The sequence below is a fragment of the Epinephelus moara genome, chromosome 13 (assembly GCF_006386435.1).
Source record: "Epinephelus moara isolate mb chromosome 13, YSFRI_EMoa_1.0, whole genome shotgun sequence".
Classification (NCBI taxonomy): Eukaryota; Metazoa; Chordata; class Actinopteri; order Perciformes; family Serranidae; genus Epinephelus; species Epinephelus moara.
The window spans coordinates 23,670,045-23,695,340 of record NC_065518.1 but is presented as its reverse complement, the minus strand read 5'-3'; the positions used below and the strand labels follow the sequence as shown (position 1 = coordinate 23,695,340).

Here is a 25,296-nt window from a genome sequence, read left to right as displayed (position 1 = left end):
ATCCCACTGGCTAGCTCAACACAGCCACTTACTGCGCTCATACTGCTGATGTCCGGTTCCCCCCATTAGCTCTGTCAGCACTTTGTTGTTGTTAAGCACTGTTTGAGGAGTTAGCACCGTTAGCTGCTAGCCACCAGCTCAGCCACTTCCATGTTGAGAATCGTGTCCAGACTGCTCATACTCTCTGAATTTCACATGAAGCGCCTTTAAGGTAATATGTTGGTTAATTTATTGGATAAATATTGTTAATGTTTGTTTATTAACTGGCACCTGGCCTCCTGTCATGTTGCAAAAGTGGCCCCTGGGCGAAACAAGTTCAGAATCCCTGCCTTTAAGGTATCTACTGAAGAAACCCAGAACTAAGTAGTATAGAAACGTCTCCAGTCAAACAATACTCGTATTTGATCCTGCTCAGATTTAGTACAAATGACTATTTGTATAGTTGTTTCTCACAGCCAGTCACTGCAAGCGTTCCTTTATTTAATGTGATGTGTGATTGGCCCACTACCACAGCAGCTACAACTCACACAGTGTGTGGTGTGGTGAAGTTGAGTGCGGTGTATTTGACAGAGCTGGGAGCTCAATATTGAGATGCCACCAAAACCTTTGAAATTATGGCTATACCACATGCCTGAATGCTTCCTTTGACATAATGGGTACCAAATGAAGTAGAAACAAGAAGGTATCGAATGAAGTACTGTGTTGATATCTGTATCACTTTAAGGGTACTGGTATTTTGATAGTTTAAACAATACCCAGCTCTAGCAGTGAGTGGGTGAGTCTGATAAAAAGGCCTTCATGGGTGGCAAAATGTTATTCTTTGATGCAGTTCTGACATTTGATAAAGCACTATTCTGAAACTCTATTATCAGATTTGCAGTGCCCTAATCAAACTCGCCTCTACAAATACATTTCCCGAAAACCCATCAAATGTCAAGGTTCGAGCTGCTGAATGATTCATAGCATTTATCTGTAGGATCTTATTACTGCAGTATGTGGGCTTACATTGATCATGTGGGAACTAGAGATAGCAGCAGCAGCACAAATGCCAAAGCGTCTGGTTCAGCCATCTGCTTTATGTGCTTAGTTCAGCCTAAATGATGAAATCCAGGGACTAACTCGTGGACACTCTCTCCTTTAGCTTTCACTCCATTAGAAATGTTGACTTTCTGCACATCGTGCGATAGCAGACATCCTGTGGACTCCTTGCGAGTTCTACCATTACAGAGCACATTCTGGCATTTCAGCGTTGATTGCCTGCAGACAGTCAATCTGACTTCTATGCAAATGAGAGCACCATGACAGGGGTCATTAAATCTTGGTGATTATTTAGAGAGCTAATGGTTGAACATAATGATCCGGTAAAATGACTCTCCGAACTGCAGTTTGAAGGGAGATGCATGCAGACTGAGAGTGGCAGGGAAGCAGGAGGAGAGCTGAGCGTGACAGTGCACAATAAAAGCCTCACCAACAAAGTTCTCTTTAATGGTAGTTCTGGCCTGTTGTGGCCTCGGATGTGAAGCTGCTGTACTAATCTTTCCTCCAAAGCCAGTTGTTGTACCAAGATAACACAGAAACACTCCCAATGATAGAACTCCCACATTTCTATTCAAATTGGGATGGTAAAGGCATTAAGATTCTTTATGAGTGAGCCCTAAATTCAATCAAATGACTCCATTGATTATGTATCTGTTCTGCTGAATATCAGCAAATCCACTGCTTAAGTGTCACCGAGTGTTCAATTAGAATCTTGATTCAAGTTTCTTATCATCTGCCTCAGTGCATAAGGGTACCAAACATTAACCAGATACATGTGAGGGAAAAAATGTGTAAACGCCACATGATAAGTAAGATTACAGGGTCATGGCTAGATCATAAACCTAGATTTGAGCAAATCTTGCAAGCTGCTTCAAAATGTTCTTGTCTTCCTGTGGTTAAGGTCTGGTTAGGTTTAGGCACAAAAAGCACTTGGTTAGGGTTAAGGAAAGATAATGGTCTGGGTTAAAATGATCACTTGAAATATGGAACATGAAATCTCAGGGTAGATTTTGCGAATCTGGGGTTATGTTCAACACTACTATGAAAGACTGATGTGTAGATTATAGAGTGATCTATTGGCAGAGATGACATATAATATTCAGATTACATTTTTATTCGCGTATCATCTCCTGAAACTAAGAATCATTGTGTTTTCGTTGGCTTAAAATGCCGTTGATATCTACAAAGAGAGACAGTCCTCTTCCATGTTTCTACAGTAACCAAGAATGAACAAACCAAACATTGGCTCTAGATACATTTTTATGTTGCAGTCTGCAACCTCAATGCTAGATAGCTACAAGCAACTGGTTAGCTAAGCTTAGCGTCAAGACTGGAAATGGGGTATAACCAAGCGCCAGTCTCAGGGACTGAAAAAATGAAGCCATCATCAAAGTGCCAAAGACTGCAGTTCCTCGAACGGCCACTTGAGGCTGCCTCAAAAAGTGAATCAATCCTCATTGACCCTCATACTGAAATGTCCAACTTTAGAGCCGAAATAAACATATTTACAGCCTGTGTTTGCTGTAAATAAAATGGTTTTGTTATCTATAACTAATTTCCCAATTCATGATACCGACACACTCTTCTCAGTCCTCTGACCGTCCAAAATTGGTCACTTCTAGCTCTAAAAATCCAAGATGGCAACAGCCAAAAGGTCAAATTTTAGGCTTCAAAATGGTTGTTCACAAACCAATGGGTGACATCATGGTGGCTATGGCCATTATTTTATACAGGCTATGGGTAAAGGCAAGGCCGGCCCTGTCCGAAGGTAACAAAATTAGCACAGAGCCAGGCTAGCTGTTTCCCCGTTTCCAGTCTTTTATACTAAACTAATCTAACCACCTACTAGCTCCAGCTATATTTTTACTGCACAGATATGAGTGGTATTAATTTCCTCATCTGACTCTCAGAAAGAAAGCGAATAAGCGTATTTCAAATGCAGAATTATTCATTTTAATCTGAAGTAACTTTGATGCATGTTTCAAACAAAATTAACAGAATTCAACAGAGCTTCAAAGAGGCCAAATCATCTGTGGCCAAACTGTAACCAGGTGCACTGAAAAAAAAAAAAAAAATTAATTAATATGTCTGTAGAATAGCTTGAAAGGTGAGGACAACAAATGGCAAACACAAACATATTGCAATGAAATGAGGAATTAGTCAAAATGAGATACTAACCACCAGTAATATGCTGGGTAAATACAGTACAGTAGACGGATTTGCTGCTATTTTGGATGCCACCAGTGTATGCAGTCTGATATGGCCAACCTTTTTGAAAAGTCCAGTGTCTGGAAACTCATTCAAACACACCAAATGCTTAAATATGTTGAGGGTGAGCGGGTGGGGTTTCTGGAGATGCATGACTACTGCCTCATGGCAGATTCCCCCTGTAATGTCTTTTCTCAGTTTGACATCCTGAGGTCCCACAGTGGGACTCCACTGTGTTTTACAGACTCCCTGAAGCGCGGGTGACAGGCCTGTTTATCCTTCATTAATCTCTCTCCTCTGCTTTTACCCCCCTCTTAATGGTGACGCTTATCCTATTAATGTGTTTTTTGCTGGAAAAATCCTCCAATAACATAATCCAGACTCAAGGTTACTAATGTATGTGTGTGTATATCTACTCAGTGTGTGCATGTGTGTGTTGGCTGTGTGTTACACTGAGTGGTTGCCATGGAGTCAGTGAATAATTGATGGCGAAGTAAAACCATTATAAAGATGATCCATGAGACTTTAGTGACAGAGGAAAAAATGCAATTAAAGATACATACGTGTGTGTGTGTGTGTGTGTGTGTGTGTGTGTGTGTGTGTGTGTGTGTGTTAGGTATTTGCAGGTATTTTTTGGCAATAAAGATTTGGACAGGATCCTGGACTGTAAAATTGTAAAATGCTGCCCTCTTGTGTTCACATACAAAACTACAGAGTGACTTCTGAAATACTCCAGTACAAGTAAAAGACCTACTTTAAGTACTTTATATACTGCGGAAAGTTAGGCTTATCTACAAAAATGAGTCATATTTTATAATTTGATTATATGTTTTGTATTTATAATCTTAATTTACACAACCAGTAACCAGTACCTATAGCTGTCAGGTAGCCTGAATGTAGTGTAAATGTAGGATAGAAAGCTAACGTTCCCTCTGAAATGTACTGGAGTAAAAGTATTTTAAAAAGAAAATAAACTTAAGATCAATTACCTTGGAGCTGTACAATTGTAATTAAGTGAATTTCCTTTTTACCTTTGATTTTGCAATTACTTTGTTTATTTTTTCAGGGCATTTATTTTAGGTCTTATTCAACATGAGGGGAAAAAAATAAAGATTTAACATTTCTGCATTAATATGACGAGAGGTAAATGTAACCATATGAGCCGATGCTTTATTTTGTCATTTACACTTCATGCATCCAGACTCAGTTCTGTTAGTATAGAAAAATCTGTTAAAAAAAAAAGTGTCACTCCCACTGATCAGTGGTGAAAATAAAATCGATTTATTCACTTAAAAGTGTGAGGTACCTGTACTTTACTTGAGTATTTCCATTTTGCTGCTTCTACCCCACTACTTTTCAGGAGAAACCATAAACTTTGCTATATTTATTTGACAGGTATAGCTTCACCTCCACCTGCTGCAACATCATAATTCTTCTAAAATGCATCATTAATAATTATCCGGTGATATCAAATATAGTTTTCGCTGTGAATATTTCTTCCATCACTACATTTAACAAACTAGATGCCTACCTCGGAGTTGTTTTTCCTACCTGACAATGGTTTTTCATCTCTGAGGAGAGATACTACAGGTGAAACATAGTTTTTGTTGTTGTTGTTTTTTTCACCAGTAAATTTTGAAATGTTGGGCTATTTTGCCTCCATAACATGTCTTCTTTCAGACCAGTGGAAAGAAAATATCCAAAATACACTTTTTAAGGTTTATATTTTAGTTCAATCATAACTCTGACATATGGGCTGAACTGGTGACACTAATCTTGATACTGTGCTGATTGCATAGATTTGCTGTGCTGCCGGGTTGAACATGTGAGTGAAGCATCCATGTTTTACAATTTGTAGCTTATTTGCAGCAACATTAATATTTGAGCTATTGTCAGCTGTCATGGATACGTATAAGTCTGGACAGACATGGATGTAAACTGCAACCACAACATGACTGTTTCATGGAGGTATACATCTGCAACAGTAGTTTTCTCATACTCTGAGCCAGAAATCTCAGCTTCAGTAACACTTACACACACCAAACTTTCCACTTTTATTCCTACCTATAATCTGAAGGTTTTTACAGGGGGGGTTGTTTATCTATAATGTATAGCCTGACTTATATAACATTTTATTCCTAAAAACTCTGAGTTATGGAATGATGCGAAGAGATTCCCTCTGTGAAAACCTGTGACTCTGATATGCCACTAAAGAAGAATTTTTAGCCTGACTTTATGAAACATTCAGATTTCTGTTCTGGAAATGTAAGAAAATAACTGCACATTTAATTAGACAGTGATTCATTTGCGTATTTAAAGATACAATTTCAGAAAACTTGCAAGGGACTGTTCATTACTTATGAGAAGAGAGGTGTGGTGCAAAAAGCTGGGGGCATGTCAAATAATGTTTTAGGCACTGGGGATGGACTTATACTTTTAATTTTGGCTTGTCATTGGATTTTCAAATTTCCAGTGGTGCTTGGACACCTCATGTGCAATGAACTCCTCCATCAGAAAACAAAACCCATAACTAAATATGAGCTTAAAATCATAATATTTCATCAAAATCACTTTATTCTGCTTCTCATTTGAAATTTAGTTAGTTTGCACTAACGAACCAACCTGCACAAGTAAACTTTTAAATTAAACCTTTTTAAAAATCTAATTTATGGTGTCACTCAGATGGGCTCAAGGAAAAATATTTGTAGCTTCAGGGAGGTTCAAAATAATAATAATAAAAAAATCCCCAATACTATTGATGTAAGTAATAAACTGGGGCATGTTCCAGTTGTGACCACTAGGTGTCAGAGTTTGACCGCGCTGCTGTGACCGGATATGACTTGCAGGGATCTCGGAGCTGCAGCTTCCAAACTGTGGGCGTTTTTTTCCCCCTCAATCTTGACTCCAGAGTTTTTTTCCTGGGTGTTGCCTGCCTGGACGCCTGGATAACAACTTTGGAGTTTCACCGGGTGTTGCTGAGAAGAACCGACAAACCGGATAATTTCTGCAACGACGACTATTTAACCAACTTTTTGGACCGCGGTCAAGGCCCCCTCACTTTGTTTACGCTGTACTTTAATCGACACCGGTCTGGTTTTATTTTAGCCGCCGTTAGCTAGCTAAGCTAACCGAGCTCGAGCTGCTGGGTTGCTAACGACAGAGGCGTCCGATGCAGGCCATTAAGTGTGTGGTGGTGGGGGACGGGTAAGTTAAACCATCGTATTTATCCTCAAATTAACCTCCAAAATGTCGCAGTTTGACTCATATGGTTATGGTTACGAGCTAACATAGCGGCTTTCGTTGACCCAGTTACCAACAGTTGTCTAGCGGCTAACAAGCCTCAGATAACATGCCAAGTTGAGCGACAGCTGTTGTTGTGCCTGCTCTCCAGTCCAGCTGGGTCAGACAGATTTATCTACATGCTCCGGTTAGGTGTGACTGAATGGGTCACAGCATGTCATTTATTACACATGACGCAGGCTGCCATGTCGACACATCTCAGAGCTCGTCCTATATACAAGTTTTTGGGTTGTTCGCTTTGACATTGCTCTTAAATTTGTTGTGTACACTTTGCATGTTTGTCATTAGCCGTACAGCAACTTAAGGCCTTGGAAGAACTTACAACAAAAAAATACAACAGTCCCACCCTAACTCAATAGGACTCAATGATTTTTAAAGCCATTATTTAATCAATATATTAACTCAGTAACCCAAACAATCAAGTCCATTTTTTGCATTTTAAAAAAAGGATAAATAGCGTATTTATATTCAGCAAATGTTTGGTATTTTTACTTCATACATTTCTAAAATCTCTAAATAAAAACATACTGTGATCTTACAAAATATCTCATTCCTCACTAAGCATGAAGTATGCAAATGTTATATTTTAACAAAAGTTCATAATTTGTATTATAAAATATTTTTTATTACAAGTTTTAGAATAACAGCTGAAATAAATCAGAGCATCGCCTGCATAAAACTAAGCTGCAAATTAAATTATCTTTAGCCAATGTCTGAACTTGTTGACCTCAAACCCTACTTTAAACTAGGTCTGTCACTAATGATTATTTTCACTATCACTAATCTGCCGAGAATTTACTCGATTAATCGATAGGGCTGTGACTACCGATTATTTCCATTGTTGTTGATAAAAAATTTTTTTAATTAATCACTTAATTGTTTGGTATATTGAATGTCAGGTGAAATGGTGAAAAATGTCTTTAAGTGTTTCTTCAAAGCCGAAGATGATGTCCTTAAATGTCTTGTTTTGTCCACAACCCAAAGATATTCAATTTACTGTCACAGAGAAGTAAATAAACCAGAAAATATTCACATTTTAAAGTATGAATCAGGGATTTTTTTTCCTTAAAACATTACACAAACAAATTAAACTATTATCAAATTAGTTGGTGATTAATTTAATAGCTGACTAGCAGCTAATTGATTAATTGTGCAACACCATTAATTGTTTGGTCTATAAAATGTAAAGAAAAATGAAAAAAAAATGCTCATCACAATTTCCCTGAACCCAAAGTATGTCTTCAATTTGCTTCTTTTGTCTTATCAACAGTCTAAAACCCAAATACTCTTCATTTACCATCATAGATGACAAAGAAAAGCAGCAAATTTTCACATTTATGCAGCTGGAACAAGCAAATGTTTAAACTCTTTGCTCGAAAAATAACTGAATTGACGAATTGGTTATCAAAATAGTTGCTGATTTAATTTTCTTTAAGTCATCTAACCATCATCTAATTCATTAACCAACTAATCATTGCAGCAAACATTGTAATTGATACTGATTTTTGATTTCAGGTAAGACAATAACATTTTTAAAGACACAACTTGCTGTCAGCTGACCTCTGGTATTTTACAGTATAAGTGGCATTTATTGTACGCAGATACATATTAGCAATCTGGGGCTTTATACCTGATCAGATTTATTTAGGTCTCTTAACCCTATGTATATCCTGTAATATATAGTCAGACCATTAACATTTTGTTGTTAGCTTTTAGTATCATCCCATGGAGCGAAACTGAACTCTATTACAGCAGAGCATTTAAAGTAGTGGGTCAGTCTATTCAATGTTAGTCTTGGACATTGTTTTCTTAAACCAAAGATAAGAACCAGCAAAGTCATACTTGAAAGATATCAGACATGATAACGAAATCACCTGAACAAATTGCAAACCAGAAGAAATGACCCTACAGTCAACATTAGCTCTAACATTCTACTGTTTCGTTGAGACTCTTGAGAGGGAACTGCTGATTTATTTTATAAACTGTGGTGGTGTACACAATTTTGCTGTACATACTGTATCTGCTAAGATAGATATTTTTATTTGATGGTAGTAAATGTAGATAGAAGATTGCATACACTCGGTCCTGAGATACAATTATAGATTGTCATGGAAAAAAACACAATAACTAAAAGTGTAATTACATTGAAAACAGTGCTTCAAGTCAGGCAACACAGGTTAAACCAGGCTTGCCTTACTTGTTAACCAGATTAAACATACTTAATATATACATACACTATAAAACTGATTTGCGCGTACCTTAATTTAAAAGAGAATATACAGTAATTATTAAAAATGTGAGAATAAACCATACAGCAGTCTTCAGTTCTCATACTGTATTTTTTTTCTGTCGATCTTTCCTCCTCTCCTTCCCTGCCCTCCTTTCTAATCCCAGGGCTGTGGGTAAAACATGCCTACTCATCAGCTACACTACCAATGCCTTCCCTGGAGAGTACATCCCCACAGTGTGAGTAACACATACAGACACACCTTTAAAGAGCACCTGTGATAAGGAGATGGTCAACAAATGTGTTAACATCTATGCACAACTTTATCTCTTCACTTTATTTATTTATTCAGATAAGATAAGATGGAACTTTAGTCATCCTGAGGGAAGCTGTTGAAACACTTTACACTTAACTTGGAGCCTAATCTCCACCTCCCCTCCCACAGTTTTGACAACTACTCCGCCAATGTGATGGTCGATGGGAAACCAGTGAACCTGGGCCTGTGGGATACAGCAGGACAGGAGGACTACGACAGGCTCAGGCCTCTGTCCTACCCACAGACAGTACGTATATGCATTCACGCTCAGCAGTTAGAACCACTTATGTCAGACCGCTGCCGTGCACAGACTAGCATCAGCCAGACAATGTTAGCAGGAACACTGTTTTCACTTTGCAAGCATTGATTTGGAGTTATTCACCAGCCCGTAGTGCTTAAGACAGAGTCTTTGCACTCAGCAGAGTAGAGCCTTGTATCCATAGTACCTATACACTGTCTGGAGGAAGTGAAAGGGGGCTCTTGTTTGCTCCCTTTGTCCTGACAACAAACTGGCCTCTGTGCCAAAGACTCCTAGGGAGTGGGAGTCAGTGTGTATTTAACCAGATTAATCTAGTTTGTGAACCCTCATGTCTGAACATTTGGGGTCTGTTATGTGAGTTTTTTGTTTATCGTCTTAGTGTTGATTCATTTTAAAGTTATGTTGTGGTTATTTCTGTCCCAGTTGTAACAGAAACATCTCTACAATGCTGATGAAGTTTTTAATGTTATAATCATGTTTTTCCTTTTCCCTCCTCAGGATGTGTTCCTGATTTGCTTTTCACTAGTCAGTCCAGCCTCCTTTGAAAACGTCCGTGCCAAGGTGAGAACAACCTGCTTTTTATGTTTGTAGTTTGTTACCTCTGTTTCCTATCAAACTTTATGGTCAGATCTGCTTGGTTGGAGGATTAGGAGAGCCAGATCTGGGATTTCAGCTCTTCTGCATTTACCCTTTTCTTTGGTTGTAAATATATTTTATTGATTTTTAAAGTGTGTATCCTACTAGAGTGAATGATACAAAACATGTATATTTGACTCACTTAACCTACCCGTCCTCAGGGTTCCCATGAGTCCTTGACATCCTTGAAAGTTGTGAATTTGAGGAGAAAAATCAAGGCTTTGAATGTTTCTGTTTGCCTGTGAGCTTCTGTAAAGCCTGCTAGTTCTCATTTTAAACAATTCCTAGTGCTGTAACAGTAATTAACCTTGATACGTGTCTCATACTATGCCGTATTGGGTCCTTAAATCTGAGAGAATCGGGCCTGGAAAAAACTTAAAAAGTGCTTGAATTTGATGTTGAAGAATGTGTGGGAACACTGTATCCCTCAACTACAAAGAAGCACTATTCATGTTGACAAATTGAAATCCCGTTCCCATTCCTACCATCCTACCCCCCCACCCAAAAGATTACAGGTTACTGAATACATTCAGGTGAAGGAGGGAAAAACATAAAAGAAGGAAGAAGGAGGGAGGGGAGGAAAGGGGTAAATGGCACCTCTGTGATGGGACATCCGTGGGTTCCACCCTGCTCTTTGTCGAGGGGTTCCTGTAGAGATTTGTAAAGGGCCTTCATGTCTTAACAAATGTTTAAAAGGACCTTTGAGTGTATATTGATTTTTTTTCTAGCTTAAATACAGAACATCTTTGACCCAATGATGGAGGAGGACGGAGGAATGTGTTGCGTCCGTTTTAAAAGGATCAAGGTCACCCAAAGAGCGCGGGATGCTTTTGATGTAAAACCAGAAAGTGCACAGACTGGGTCAGGGTCGACTTGGGTTTCAAACGTCTCACTAAAAGCTTTAAAAATACTTATCCAGAGGATGTAGACATTCGGACACAGCCACGGCGTGTGCATTAAGTCTGCTGGCTGGAGTAACAGCTCAATGCTCGTATAAATCTTTGCCAATCTAGCATTAGTAAAGTGAACTCTGTGTACCACTTTCAGTCGTATTAAGCCATGTTTAGCCGACATAGGCAATGTGTGTATCAAGTCTAAGACAGAGTCCAATTGGTCATCTGTTTAAACGTCTCCAAAATCAGAGTCCCAGGACACATATACATTTTCAGTGGAGTGTGGTTTGATGTTGTTAATGAGCTCATGAATGATGGATATCAGTCCTCTATGGTATGAATTTAGTTTGATGATATGGTCGACGATGTCTTTTCTCAGTTTAAAAGTACTTCAGAGGTAATAGTTGAGTAGAAGGGGCTTCTTTGGGGTTAAGTTGGTGAAGTTACAGGAATAAATGATATGCATTGAAACAGCAGGACTGAGAATCATTCAGTGGCCTAGAGTTCCTCAAAGGTCACATCCTGTGGACGTGGGACAAAAACCTCTCTAGAGAAATGTCTTTTTTTTTTTATCGAACTGCTCACATTTTAGCCGCACTGTCCGTCTGCATCCTGCAGCCTCTGACTCTGTGCCCCTCTCTCCTCCCCCAGTGGTACCCTGAGGTGAGACACCACTGCCCCAACACGCCCATCATCCTGGTGGGCACCAAGCTGGACCTGAGAGACGACAAGGACACTATCGAAAAACTCAAGGAGAAGAAGCTCTCCCCCATCATCTACCCTCAGGGGTTGGCCATGGCTAAAGAAATAAGTCAGTTGTAGCACCATCTTTCACAGATAAAAATCTTTCAGAAATGTCTTTTAAGGTTTCGAATTAGTAGATTTCAAAAGCCACACACATTTATGGTATTAAGTTTTGCTAAAATGAGTAGAGAGGCCATTGTTTTACTGTCACATTTTTGTAACGACAGCATCATGCAACTTTAATTAGCTACATACGCTTATGTTGGTACTCATTCTTTAGCTAAAATCTCTCGCAGGATATCTACAGTTCCTTAGTCCTTAGATAATTTCTGTTCAATTAAAGGGTTTAAAGATCATGTGTGTAGGATTTAGTATCATCTAGAGGTGAGTTTGCACAACTGAAACATCTCCCAAGTACGAAGCATCTAGGAAAACCGCGGTGAGCGATGCTAAAATTCGAAAGGCCGTATCTAGAGCCAGTGTTTGATTTGTCCACTCTGGGCTACTGTAAAAACAACATGTTGGACTCTGTGGGAGAGGACTTACCTTTTGTATGTAGATATAAACGGCTCATTCTAAGGTAACAAAAAACGATAGCGATTCTTATTTTCAGTATAACATAGCTCTAAATAATAGATCGCATTTCTGCCAATAGATGCTCCTAAATCCTGCACACTGGACCTTTTAAAATCACTAAATTATCTTAAAAGTAGCAAAGTTATGCTTCATTTTTTCCAGTACTGTAGTATTCTGATTATTATATTTCCTTATATTACATTACAATACATTTAAATTTCAGTTGTTGCATTTGACAGATGTTGCATTATGTTCTCTAGGTCTGAAAGATGTTGGACTTGATTTCCCTAAACACACCATTCTGTTTTTATATACTGATGAATTATGGTTAGAAACATATTTTGTTTACTCATTTTGGCTGTTAACCTCATTTTAATTCCATTCCCAGCTACCATTTATAGGATATGAAAAAGCCATTATTGCTTTCAAACCTTAGGCACCCTGTGTAGTTTGGGATTTTACAGTGTACAATCACGCTGTTAGATTGATAGAAAACATCTGCCACTTACTCAAGCGTTAAAATATGTATCTGTTAACTGTATGATAATGGCGTGCCAACAAAACCAAACCGGTTTGCCAACTTGCTAACTCGTTCCTCCCGTCTGCCCACCAGGTTCAGTGAAGTATCTGGAGTGCTCCGCTTTGACGCAGCGCGGCCTTAAGACGGTGTTTGATGAAGCCATCAGGGCGGTCCTGTGCCCCCCGCCCGTCAAGAAGAGGAAGAGGAAGTGCAGAATATTGTAATGGAGAACCACAAGGCGGAGAGAATGCGGTTGCCATCAGAATTTGGAGGAAGACGATGGCTGGGTTCCCCAAATATCTATTCACCCCCTGTGTCCTTGCTTACATAGAAGCTCTGGTAGATCAGACCTCCATCTGAAAGGACTTCACAGACTAAAGCAGCGCTGACGGTTTTCTGTTTGCTTCAGTCTGCTTAGTCCTTTCAGATTGACAGGAATGAAGTGACTTTGCTAAGGCCTTGGGGAAGTTGGAGGGGAGGGGGGTTTGGGATCTGGTCTTGATTAAGGAGAAAGAGGGAGGATTTTACAAAAAAAACAAACATTCATTTCATTTTTCTCTGACATTGTGAAGAAACACTACTTGAATGTGATTTTATCATGAAGTTACCGTAGATTAAACTCTAAAAGAGAAGGAGGTTCTGCACTGCACTCTTTCCCCTACACACTAAGAGATTCCTGCTGCCTTGATGAAATTTTACTTTAAGGAAAAACATGTTTTTAGAAGCTCTAATTTCTCCTTTTTTTTTTCCATTGTCAGTTTCTTGTCAGCTGTGGTTGACGGACCGTTTTGTTTACATGTGTCATCAGACTAGACTGAGGCGTTGCCAAAACTCAGTCAGCCGTCATCACTTTGTAGTCACTCCATGAACACTAAAATGTCCCTTTCTTTTAATTTTGTTTTAACCTGTACGTGATACCACCATGCAGTCATGTGGAAAACAGTTTAACCCTTAAATGACTTCTAACAATTGTTGTAGCAGCTATTAAGATGAGTAATAACGACTATGTACAATTAACAAGCATTTAAAACACCATAATTATCTTGTTTTGTTCCTAAAAGCTTTCTAGATTAATCTATTGCTCTCTTCTCGCTTTGTGTTAAGTGAACACACAGTATTTTATGACTGACTGTCGGGCATGTGAAGGTGCAGTGCAGCCAGTGTTGTCGTGCTGGTTGATTCTCAATCTATCTGTAAAAAAAGTTATCACCATTTCAGGTCCTCATGAAGCTCCTGCTCATTTTGACCACATCTATTACTGTTTTATGAAGTCTACAAGCCAGTGTATTAGCACTAAAAAGGTTGCAACTGAATTTAATGTCTTTGTTGTACAATATGAGCAGTAGCTTTTCAGCAAATACATTTTATTTTGAAACGAGCAATGATCAAATTGCATGGCTGCTCTGGGGAACCGCTGTAAATCTGGACTCATTTTATCAGTGTTTCAATGGCGCAGTGGAAGTGCACACTTGGATTTACTTTCATGCTAAATGTGGTTTCATTTTCACATAGTAATGTGCTGATTTTTTTTTAAAAAGCAAATAAATTCATTGAAAATGCTCTGTTGTATTTTATGTCTTTTGTCCAAACACAAAACAGTTCAGGGGATAGAAGATAAGTAGATTTTAAATCGTGCTTCTTTTTCTAATTTTTGCTAAGTCTATATAATGTTCATCACAGTTTCAGGACCTAATAAGATGTCTTCAAAGTCTAAGACGCAAAGAAAATTTATATACAACTGTAAAAACAGAGAAAAGAGGCAAATCCTCACATTTGAGAAACTGTAACCAGCAAATGTTTTAAATTTTTAGCCGTGTAAATGACGTTACTTTTTTTAGATGGCAATGCGTGTCTGCCCATCGCATAATTTAGCACAGTGGTTTCCAACCAAGGGCCCTTGAGGGGGGTCCCCAAGAAAAATGGAGGACAGTTCATTGTCACTATTTATTTCACTGTGAAAGTGAGCCCAAGAATGACTAGAGTGACTTTTCTTAATTTGGTCTTAACAACCAAACTCTTATAAGATGGCGGTCCTTGAAGCAAAGTCTTATCAAATGGCCGTCTGTGACCTTGTGTGTATCAATTAAGGGGTTCTTGACTCAAAAAGGGTAAAGAACCACTGACCTAGCTCCACATTTCACTTCGTCCAACACCCACATTTACTTCAATTTACATTATAACATTTAAATATTACAATGTTTGCTCACATTAAGTTTGCAGTTCGGTATTAGGTTGTATCCGTTAGTTGCTGTTCATGTAGATTAGTTACCTTGTAATATAGAGTTTGTTGTTTAAATGCTCTGAGCAATAGAATACAACACATTTGATTTATAGCTTCTATATTAATTGCACATTGCAACTAAAAGCCACTGATGTATGATAACTGCAGACAAATTATTTGTAGTGTGCATGACACGCCCCTACAAACACCACTAGCACAAGACAAACCCACCAACCCTGTGACAACATGACACTGTAGTGAATAAATATGAGGCCAAACGTAGCAATAATCCACTTATACATGAAGACAGGATTCATTTTATAAGTAACAAGATGTAACCCTTACCCCTCCCTTAACCACCGCGAATACTATGTAACTAGCTAATCACTAACGTAACTTTTTTTTGTTGGGGTTTTTGCTTTTGGGCCAAAGGGCAAAGGGAGCTGATTGCGGGTTGACATGTAGGTATGTTGGGTGAGTCATGTAGCTAGTGGCCAGGTCACGTACCTGCTCCAGCTGCAGCTATACCTATCAGGCCCCCAGGGAAAGCTGTGAAAACAATTTTTGTTGTGGCCAAACAGTGGAATTACAACTCCCAAGTCTGCCTAGTGATGCCACTGGCCCCAAAGTCTTTTTCCCATAGACTTACATTGAGAAAGACATGTCTGAATCAGCGGATCCATTTTTTTGAGCGAATTACTCGTTTCACTTACAGGAATTGATCCTTTTCGTCCAAAAACATTTGGAAAGTCAAGAAGAGCCGCAAAATTAAAATTTTTTATTCTCATTCAAGTTAGAGAAGCGCTTAACCAGACGTAGCTGGCCAGCAGAAGTCTCTAGCATGTCTGATCTATGGGCCAAATGATGGGGAAGCAGTGCTGATCATCCAAGTAATTTCATACCACGGAAATATAGAGCTTTTTTTGGCTTTGTGTGCCACTGAGCAACTTTCATAGGAATGAACAGGGTCCTGCCTTCAATGCTGTATGCAGGGGCATGCTGCAGTTTTCGGGTTAACGACATGTTTCCCTTTAACAGTGTGAAATGGTGTACATCAGGGGTTTGAAGAATGTTTTCCCTTGTTTGTGGGTGTGTCAGAGGCATAGGCGTCATTTAGGTATGGCGAGGTATGGCAGCTGCCATACCTTGGAATTGGGAGAAAAAAAAAGAGAGAGGTTCTGTAGTCATCTTACTTGTGAGTGTCCTTCATATTTGTTGCAAGTGATCAGATGTGATATGTTANTAAATCTAAATCTAAATGCTAAATCTAAATCTAAATGTTAAATCTAAATGCTAAATGTAAATCTAAATCTAAATATTAAATCTAAATCTAAATGTTAAATCTAAATGCTAATATTAAATCTAAATCTAAATGTTAAATCTAAATGCTAAATCTAAATCTAAATGTTAAATCTAAAAGCTAAATCTAAATCTAAATCTAAATATTAAATCTAAATCTAAATGTTAAATCTAAATGCTAAATCTAAATCTAAATGTTAAATGTTAAATCTAAATGTTCTGGGTGAAACTAAATATTTAGCTAATATGCAAATAGTAGGCTACAAGTTGGATAAAGGAACAAGCGGACGCTTTGACGCGCTGAATTGCATTACACGTCTTACGACAATGAAATAGGAAATACTCCCAAAAGTGGGATTTTTCATTATACAACGTGAACAATGCAGATGAATTATACTTCATGCAGGGACCATCTCAACCGCTTATTAACATCACACACCGCACGGATCCCCATCCGGAGGATGGCAAGTCTCGCGGTGTATGATTGCACGGCTGTTTAGCCTGGAGACGAAGAGGCTCATCATGCACTTGGCAGGAGAATCTGGCAATCTGATGTTTCACAGCAAGAGAATACACATCTACCCGGACCTTACAGCTGATTTGGTCGCGCCTACGAGATGAAAATGTGAGGTATGGGTTAGCCTACTATTTCCTTGCAAGCTGATCGTAACATTTGCCAACAAAACTATCACAAGGAGGCGATGGTGTACTACAACCAGGTGGTTAAACCAACTCTACATTCTGGGCACAGCAAATGACTAACACCTTTATCTGAACAATAGTCTACTATGTGGGAAATGTAATAACTATACAACCTACCTTTGATTAAATCGGACATCATAGAAAGCCATTGATCTGCTGAGATGGTTACAGGTGGTTACAACGCCTCATCTGATTGCAGAACTATTGATTGACTATGGGGGGCATTTGATTAAATGATACAGGCTATACCTTGTCCTATCTTCTGTTTGAATTGAGGCGTCTAAAATAGCTACACATTAACCTGACCTAACAATGTGTTGGACTTGAAAACAAACATGGTTGGTTATAATTAAGTGATTTTTGTTTTTTCAGGCTCCTTTAGGTGGGCCATGTAAATGGGGATGTTTATTTAGAAAGGGTTCAGTAGAGGACAGAGCCTAATTAGAGACCAAACTTTATCAACAGGTCTGAGTCTTATTTTGCACCATGTAAAATTAGGCTACTATCCTAATTATGGTGAAAATTATGGTGAAAGTGGATTGTGATGACTATCGCCACTTTTATTCTTTTTAGTAGCTACTATTAAATAATTTTCCCTCCTGGTGGTCATATGCCCAAATATATGTTTTTGTTCTTCTTTTTTTCTCTTTTTTTTTATTAGATTAAAATAAAATCTCCAATAATTTATAAATGTAGGAGAGAGCATCGTCCCTTTTACATCCCAGGATGTACTCAGGAAGTATCAAATGGGCGGGTGGGGAGGATGTGGGGTGCTCCCTTCCCAAATTTGCATCCAGGTGCTCCCTTGAATAATTTTAAATGCCTACATATAATTTATAACTTATAATGTTAAAGGAATGGGGGGTCACTGAAAATAATAAAAATGATGTCCTATCTGAATAAACAGTGGATGTGGCATTCTTACAAGAAACACATCTTCTATTCTCAACGCATGAACAGCTCAAATCTGGATGGGTAGGAAAAGTGTTTCATTCCGCTTTTACTTCCAACTCGAGAGGTGTTGCGATTCTCATCAGGCAGAATGTACCATTTCTCCCTGAAGAAGTAAAGTCTGACATAAATGGTAGATTTATTTTTGTCAGGGGTCTCCTTGACCAGATTAAAATCATTTTTCTAAATTGTTATTGCCCTAATTATGATGACCCAAAATTCATTAATGATCTCACATTGATGGTCACACAATTCAAGATCCCCATCTTTTGGGGGGGCGACTTCAATTGTATTTTGGATGCAAATTTGGGCAGATCCTCTATTACTAATTATTTGCTATCTAATATGTCTATTGCTTTGGCTTATAATACTCAGGAATTGGGCCTTCATGAGATTTGAAGAACTATTCACCCTGATGACAGGGACTTTTCATTTTACTCCCCCGTGCACAATTCTTACTCAAGAATTGATTTTTTCTTTGTCTCATTAGCGTTTGTTTCCAAAATATCAAAATGTGTTTACTTGGCAAGAATACTATCAGATCATTCTGCACTATTGTTTTCAATTGATTTTGATGGACCTCCTGCATCATTTAAAAGTTGGAGGTTTAATACAACATTGTTGGCCAACCAGCAGTTCATTGAATTTGTAAATGCCCATTTAGATACTTTCGCTGCTGTGCATCAGGGCTCAACAGTATGCCCTTTAATAGTATGGGACATGTTGAAAGCCTACATTAGAGGGATCATTATAGCATTTTCTTCTTCCCTTAAAACTAAATCCAAAGATGAATTACAGCATATTGAACAAAAAATTAGAAAACTGGAGAAACTTCACTATCTATCCAAAGATCCTGCTATACTTTGCCAGCTTGATAATCTGAAAATGAAATATAATAATATAAACACACGTTCTATCGAATTGACTATTTTAAAAACAAAACAAAAGTTTGTAGAACAAGGCGAAATGGCAGGGAAATTATTGGCAAGGCAAATAAATAAAGAATCGGAAGATCGGGCTATTTTGCAGATTGAGTTGGCTGATGGTGGTGTAACAATGGATTCAGCTCAAATTAATGAGACATTCAAAGAATTTTATAGTGGTTTATATAAATCTAATTGTTATTGTAGTGAGGAAACTCTTAGCTCCTTTTTGAAAGATATCTCTTTACCTTCCCTGACACCTGAGAATAGATCACATTTAGATAAAGATATAACTTCAGAAGATATTTTGAAGGCTATGCACTCTCTCCAAAGTGGCAAGGCACCGGGACTGGATGGTCTTCCAGTTGAATTTTATAGACAGTTTTCTCAGCAGCTAATGTCTTTTTTTCTTTCTATGATTTCAACCTGTCTTGAGAAAAAGCTGCTTCCTCAGTCCCTTTACATAGCAGCTATTACTTTACTTAAAAAGAAAGATAAGGATCCTCTGTTCTGTGCCTCTTATAGACCAGTCTCACTTTTAAATGTCGACTATAAGATCATTACTAAAATCCTAACTTTTCGTCTCGAATCAGTGACCTCTAGTCTTATTCATTTAGACCAAACAGGGTTTGTACAGGGCCGTCTATTGTCTGATAACATATGTAGGTACTTTGATATCCTTTTTCCCACTAAAGACTGCACAACCCCTATGGTAACTATATCTATTGATGCTGAAAAAGCATTTGATAGATTAGAATGGAAATATTTAGTAGCAGTTTTATCAAGATTTAATTTTGGCCCGATTTTTATTTCCTGGATTCGTATTAATTATAGTTCCCCTATGGCTATTATAAAGACAAACACTCAGTACTCTTCTCCCTTTAAGTTATCACGTAGAACAAGACAAAGTTGTCTAATGTCACCGTTATTATTTGCTCTTGCTATTGAGCCTTTGGCCGCAATAATAAGATCACATAAAAATATACAAGGTGTTAAAATTGGAAGTGAGGTTATTTCCCTTTATGCAGATGACATTTTACTTTATCTACAAGACCCCTTACATTCAATCCCTACACTTTTTACAATATTAGACCAGTTTGGAGACCTATCTGGTTACAAAATCAATTGGTCAAAAACTGAGATCATGCCTATTTCTAAATTTGATTTTGATTCTTTAAAATGCAAGTTTAATTTGAAATGGTCCCCAGACTATATGAAATATTTGGGTATATACATTCCCAGCAATATAGAAAATGTTTATCAACTTAATTACTTCCCACTCATTGATAAGGTTACAAATGACTTGAAAAGAATGAACTTACTTCCTATCTCCTTTATGGGTAGAACTAATATAATTAAGATGTCTATATTACCCAAATTTCTATTTTTATTTCAAAACCTTCCATATTCCCCGCCATTTTTTTTTTTTTTTTAAATGCAGAGCATCTTTTCCTTTTTTATTTGGGAGAACAAATTATCAAGGATTAGCTGGCTGGTTTTACAGCTCCCATATAATGCTGGTGGTTTAAACTTACCAAATCTTAAATTTTACTTTCTTTCAGCTCAGCTTGCCCAGATTAAACAATGGTTCCTTAGTCCAGTAAGTGCAGGGGCAAGAGTGGAGTCCTATGATGTTCGCCCTTATGAACTGAAATACTTGCCTTACATAGGTTTACAAGAGGTTAAGAAAATTACTAAGAACCCGAATATCATTAATAGTTTACAAATATGGAAGAGCGCCCATAAACTTATTAGTTATAATGAGCGTCTCTCCCCCCATACTCCCATATGGAGAAACCCAAATTTTGCACCCTATTTTGATGATACATTTAGGTCATGGTACGACAAGGGGATAAGGGAAATAACAAATCTTTTTGATAATGGTATATTTGTCTCTTTTTCTCAGTTACAATCAAAATATAATTTACCTTCTACTCATTTATTTAGGTTTTTCCAAATTCATAATATAATACAGACAAGTCAAGACACTCAAGGAACCTACACCCTCCAAAATAGAAGACATCATTTATAAGGACGGAAGAACTCTTAAATGTACCTCTAAAGTATACAAATCTCTATTAGAAAGCTCGTCTACAAGCACAGAGGTTACTAGATGTAAATGGGAGAAGGATTTAGAGATCAATATAAGTAAAGAGGACTGTTTTTTTTTTTGTTCTAAAGTTCATAAATGTTCTTATAATATGAGGCACAAACTTTCTTTATTTAAAAGATTTTAAAAGAGAAAAAAACAAAAACAAAACTTGGGTATACTTGTAAAATGCATAACTTTTCTGGGAAGCATCTTCTGTGTGTATGAAGTTACAAATGTTCAATAAAAAATATTTAAAAAAAAAAAAAAAAAAAGAAGTGACCACCTCTGACATGTCTTCACTTGTATATTAAAAAGACTTTATTACAAAAAAGAAGAAGAAGAAAATAAGATAACACATGCATGTTTGCTATTATAACAAAAAATAACAGTTCCTCCTATACGTGCTTGCTACAGCACAACCTTTAACAATGCAGCAAATTTATGGAGTGCGAGAGGGAAAACCTGTCAGGCAGCCATCTTGCTTAAAATTTCAATCTAGACAGGAAATTCTCTCACGGTCCCTCTGCCTTAGGCAACCACATATTAGTACTCCAGACCAATTAAAAAAAGGAGGAATTTTTAAAACTTGGATAGAGATGTGACTCAAGCAAATACACGTGGACACCTCAGAAAAAATAAAATCAAAACAACGTCCAATTTCAGGCTGGTCAACCTGTCGGACCCTCCATTGGACCTTTCCCTGCCTAATACTGATCTCCCTAAACACCGAAAAAGAAAAGAAAACATCTGAGGTTCCAATGCATTGGCCTACTGACAAAAACATATGTTAAGTAATTGTCTATGTCATAGATTACAACAAAATCCAATACTGTGAGAATATATGTAATAAAAACATAAGATTGTGTTACTCTGCAGCTCTACTTTGCTCTACTCTGGTCTACTATACTATACTCTGCTCTACTCTGCTCTACTTTGCTCTTCTCTCTTCTACTATACTATACTCTGCTCTACTATACTCTTCTCTACTTTGCTCTTCTCTGCTTTACTCTACTCTACTCTACTCTGCTTTGGTTTGGCCAAGCTGCCTGTCAGAATCTGCAGGTGGAGGCAACGGCAGCAGGTTGCTGACAGAGGGTGTTGTTAGACGTTTGGCCAAGCTGTTGTTGCAGGTTTGGCCACAGCTGTCTGCAAGAACCTGCAGGTGGAGGTGTCAGTGCTGCAGGTTGCTTGCAGAGGCTGTAGATGGAGGTTTGGCTTAGCTGTCTGTCAGAAACTGCAGGTGGAGGTGGTGGCTGCAGGTTCCTGACAGAGGCTGTAGTTGGAGGAGCTGAGCTGTCTGCCAGAATCTGCCAGTGTGGAAATACCTGTTAGAGGAAGAAGATGATGTAAACTGAATGTAACATAAAGGCAGCTTTAATTTATCAGTCCAGGTGTGCTATTACTACACAGTTATGATTGTCTATCTTACCTGAAAGGTTATTTTTATGAGTGCATCTTTGTTCTTTGGTCCCTGGTGCATATCTGGTCCCTGGTCAGCTGAGGTCTTCACATGGCACAACGACAAGATTCAGGGGTGTAGATTTCCGGATGATGCTGTAAATTAATAATTGGCCAAACCTGCAACAACAGCAGACTACCGACAGAGGCTCTAGTTGAGGTTTGTCAAGCTGTCTGTCAGAATCTGCAGGTGGAGGCAGCGGCTGCAGGTTGCTGACAGAGGCTGTTGTTGGAGGTTTGGCCAAGCTATTGTTGCAGATCTGGCCACAACTGTCTGCATGAACCTACAGGTGGAGGTGTCAGTGCTGCAGGTTGTTTGCAGAGGCTGTAGATGGTGGAGCTGAGCTGTCTAACAGAATCTGCAGATGGAGGCGGCGGTTGCAGGTTGATGGCAGAGGCTGTAAATGAGGGAGCTGAGCTGTCTGCCAGAATCTGCAGGTGGAGGCGGCGGTTGCAGGTTGATGGCAGAGGCTCTTGTAGGAGGTTTGGAAAAAGCTGTCTGTCAGAATCTGTCATTATTGGTGTAGAATGGAGCAGGACATGTTAGAGGTGGTAGTTGGAAGCATGGCCGCAGCTGTCTACCAGAATCTGCAGGTGGAGGCGGCAGCTGCAGGTTGCTGGGAGAGGCTGTTGTTGGAGGTTTTGCCAAGCTGATGTTGAAGGTTTGGCTACAGCTGTCTGCAAGAACCTGCAGGTGGAGGTGGCAGCTGTGCAGGTTGCTTGCAGAGGCTGTAGATGGAGTTTTGACCAAGCTGTCTGCCAGAACATGCAGGTGGAGGTGGCAGCTGAATGTTGCTAGCAGAGGCTTACTTTGAGGTTTGGCGACAGCTGTCTGCCAGAAACTGCAGGTGGAGGCGGCAGCTGCAGGGTTCTGGCAGAGGCTGTAGATGGAGGTTTGGCCAAGCTGTCTGCCAGAACATGCAGGTGGAGGTGGCAGCTACAGTGTTCTGGCAGAGGCTGTTGTTGGAGGTTTGGCAACGCCGACTGTCAGAATCTGCAGGTGGAGGCGGCAGCTGCAGGTTACTGACAGAGGTTTAGATGGAGGTTGACAGAGGTGCGAATAGAACATCGGTCTTCAGCACTCTGACATGGTGGAACTGATAGAAATTGCAGATGGAGGTTGTAGTTTGAACATTTCAGATGGCTGCTGTAATTTGAATGCAGTTTAAAACTAAAAATTGCTGTGAGAAGTTATTGGTGTAGGGTGGAGCAGTACACTTTAGATGCAGAAGATGGAGGTTGCTGGTAGATGGTGTCAATGGAGGTTTCAGTAAAAAACATGCGAGACAAATAAATCTAAATAAATGTGATAAAAAATCATCTCAGTTCATTTCAATGAGAAAAAACCTGAAATCAAAATCAAGTATTTGGACAGAAGCGCTTACCTGAAGACTCACCGTCAGGTTCGGCTGTCCTCTTACGCCGGATGCTGCCGACCTGGTTCATCATCCTAAACAGGTTCTGTACCCACCTTGGCTTAATCTTACCTGGAGCCACAGGTCCTTTAGGGAGGAAGGCTTCCACAGGCTTACCTGGAGCTGGAGGTGGGTCAGAGGGGCTCACCTCAGGGTCACAGCGTGGAATGCCGTCCTCGTCTGGGTGTGGGATCAGCTCACTGGTCCGTGTGTAGCCCTGGTCCATCAAATACAGCCGTCAGACTACTGCTCTACAACATGTCAACAACTTCAGTTTGGCTCCATTCTTTCAGTTTCTAACACGTGTTATGACTGTGCACAGACAACACATTTTCTTTCTTCATTTTGGACAATAGACTAGATTAGGTCAGAATACAGTGTCTTACAGTGTCTCCCAGCAGACTGGGCGTATCCGAGTCACCGGTTAAGGAGTCAGAAATAGAGCCAAGGAGGCTGGCACATGTGTGGTCCTGGTCCATCTGTAGGTAACAACAAATACAGCCGTCAGACTACTGCTGTACATCATGTTAACAACTTCAGTTTTGCTCCACTGTTTCAGTTTCTAACACATGTGTCATGATTGTGCACTGATAAGACATTTTCTTTCTTTTTTTTTTCATTTTGGACAATAGACCAGATTAGGTTAGAATACAGTGTCTTACAGTGTCTCCCAGCAGACTGGACGTGTCCGAGTCACCGCTTGAGGAGCCAGATGATGAGCCACTGGGGGAGGTAGGTGCAGGGACCCTCCGAAGGATGACCCGTGGAATGCCGCCCTCATCTGGGTGTGGGATCAGCTCCCTGGTCCACATGTAGCCCTGGTCCATCTGAAGGTCACAACAAATACAGCCGTCAGACTACTGCTCCACAACATGTGAACAACTTCCATTTGGCTCCATTGTTTCAGTTTCTAACACTCTGTGTGATGATCGTGCACCGACAACACATTTTATTTTTATCTTTATTTTGGACAATAGACTAGATTAGGTCAGAATACAGTGTCTTACAGTGTCTCCCAGCAGACTGGACATATCTGAGTCCCCGGTTGAGGAGCCTCTTACAGTGTCTCCCAGCAGACTGGACATATCTGAGTCCCCGGTTGAGGAGCCAGATGGTGAGCCCACTAGGGGAGGTCGGTGCAGGGACCCTCCGAAGGATGAGCCGTGGAATGCCATCCTCATCTGGGTGTGGGATATCCATCTGAAAGGGAAAAAATCCAACCCTGAGACCACATCACATAATAAATTGGCCCATTACCACACAGTCAGCACTGCTGCATGTTAATGCCAAACTCCGAAAATTCAGTCACAACCGACTTTTGAAAACTAATTCAAATTATAGCCTTTCTTTTAGTCACAATAATTGTGTTATATCTAAACCCAGTTTGTCCTTCTAAGAGTCTGAAAGCTTTCTGACAGCATGGATGCATTACTGAATGGACCTACTGGGCACAGGCCCAGGGACCCTAGAGTGTCAGGGGCCCCTCTGGCCTTCACCTGCAAAATGTCACTCAAATTA

General features: G+C 39.3%; 1 protein-coding gene across 1 annotated transcript; it reads left to right on the top strand.

Moving 5' to 3' along the window:
- Positions 1-6,125: 6,125 nt before the first annotated feature.
- On the top strand, positions 6,126-14,276 carry rac1a (Rac family small GTPase 1a). Its single transcript, XM_050059897.1, has 6 exons — positions 6,126-6,450; positions 8,941-9,012; positions 9,219-9,336; positions 9,847-9,909; positions 11,529-11,688; positions 12,811-14,276. The coding sequence occupies exons 1-6, from the start codon at positions 6,416-6,418 to the stop codon at positions 12,939-12,941; spliced, it is 579 nt and encodes a 192-aa protein (XP_049915854.1). The 5' UTR covers positions 6,126-6,415; the 3' UTR covers positions 12,942-14,276.
- The last annotated feature ends 11,020 nt before the right edge of the window (positions 14,277-25,296 follow it).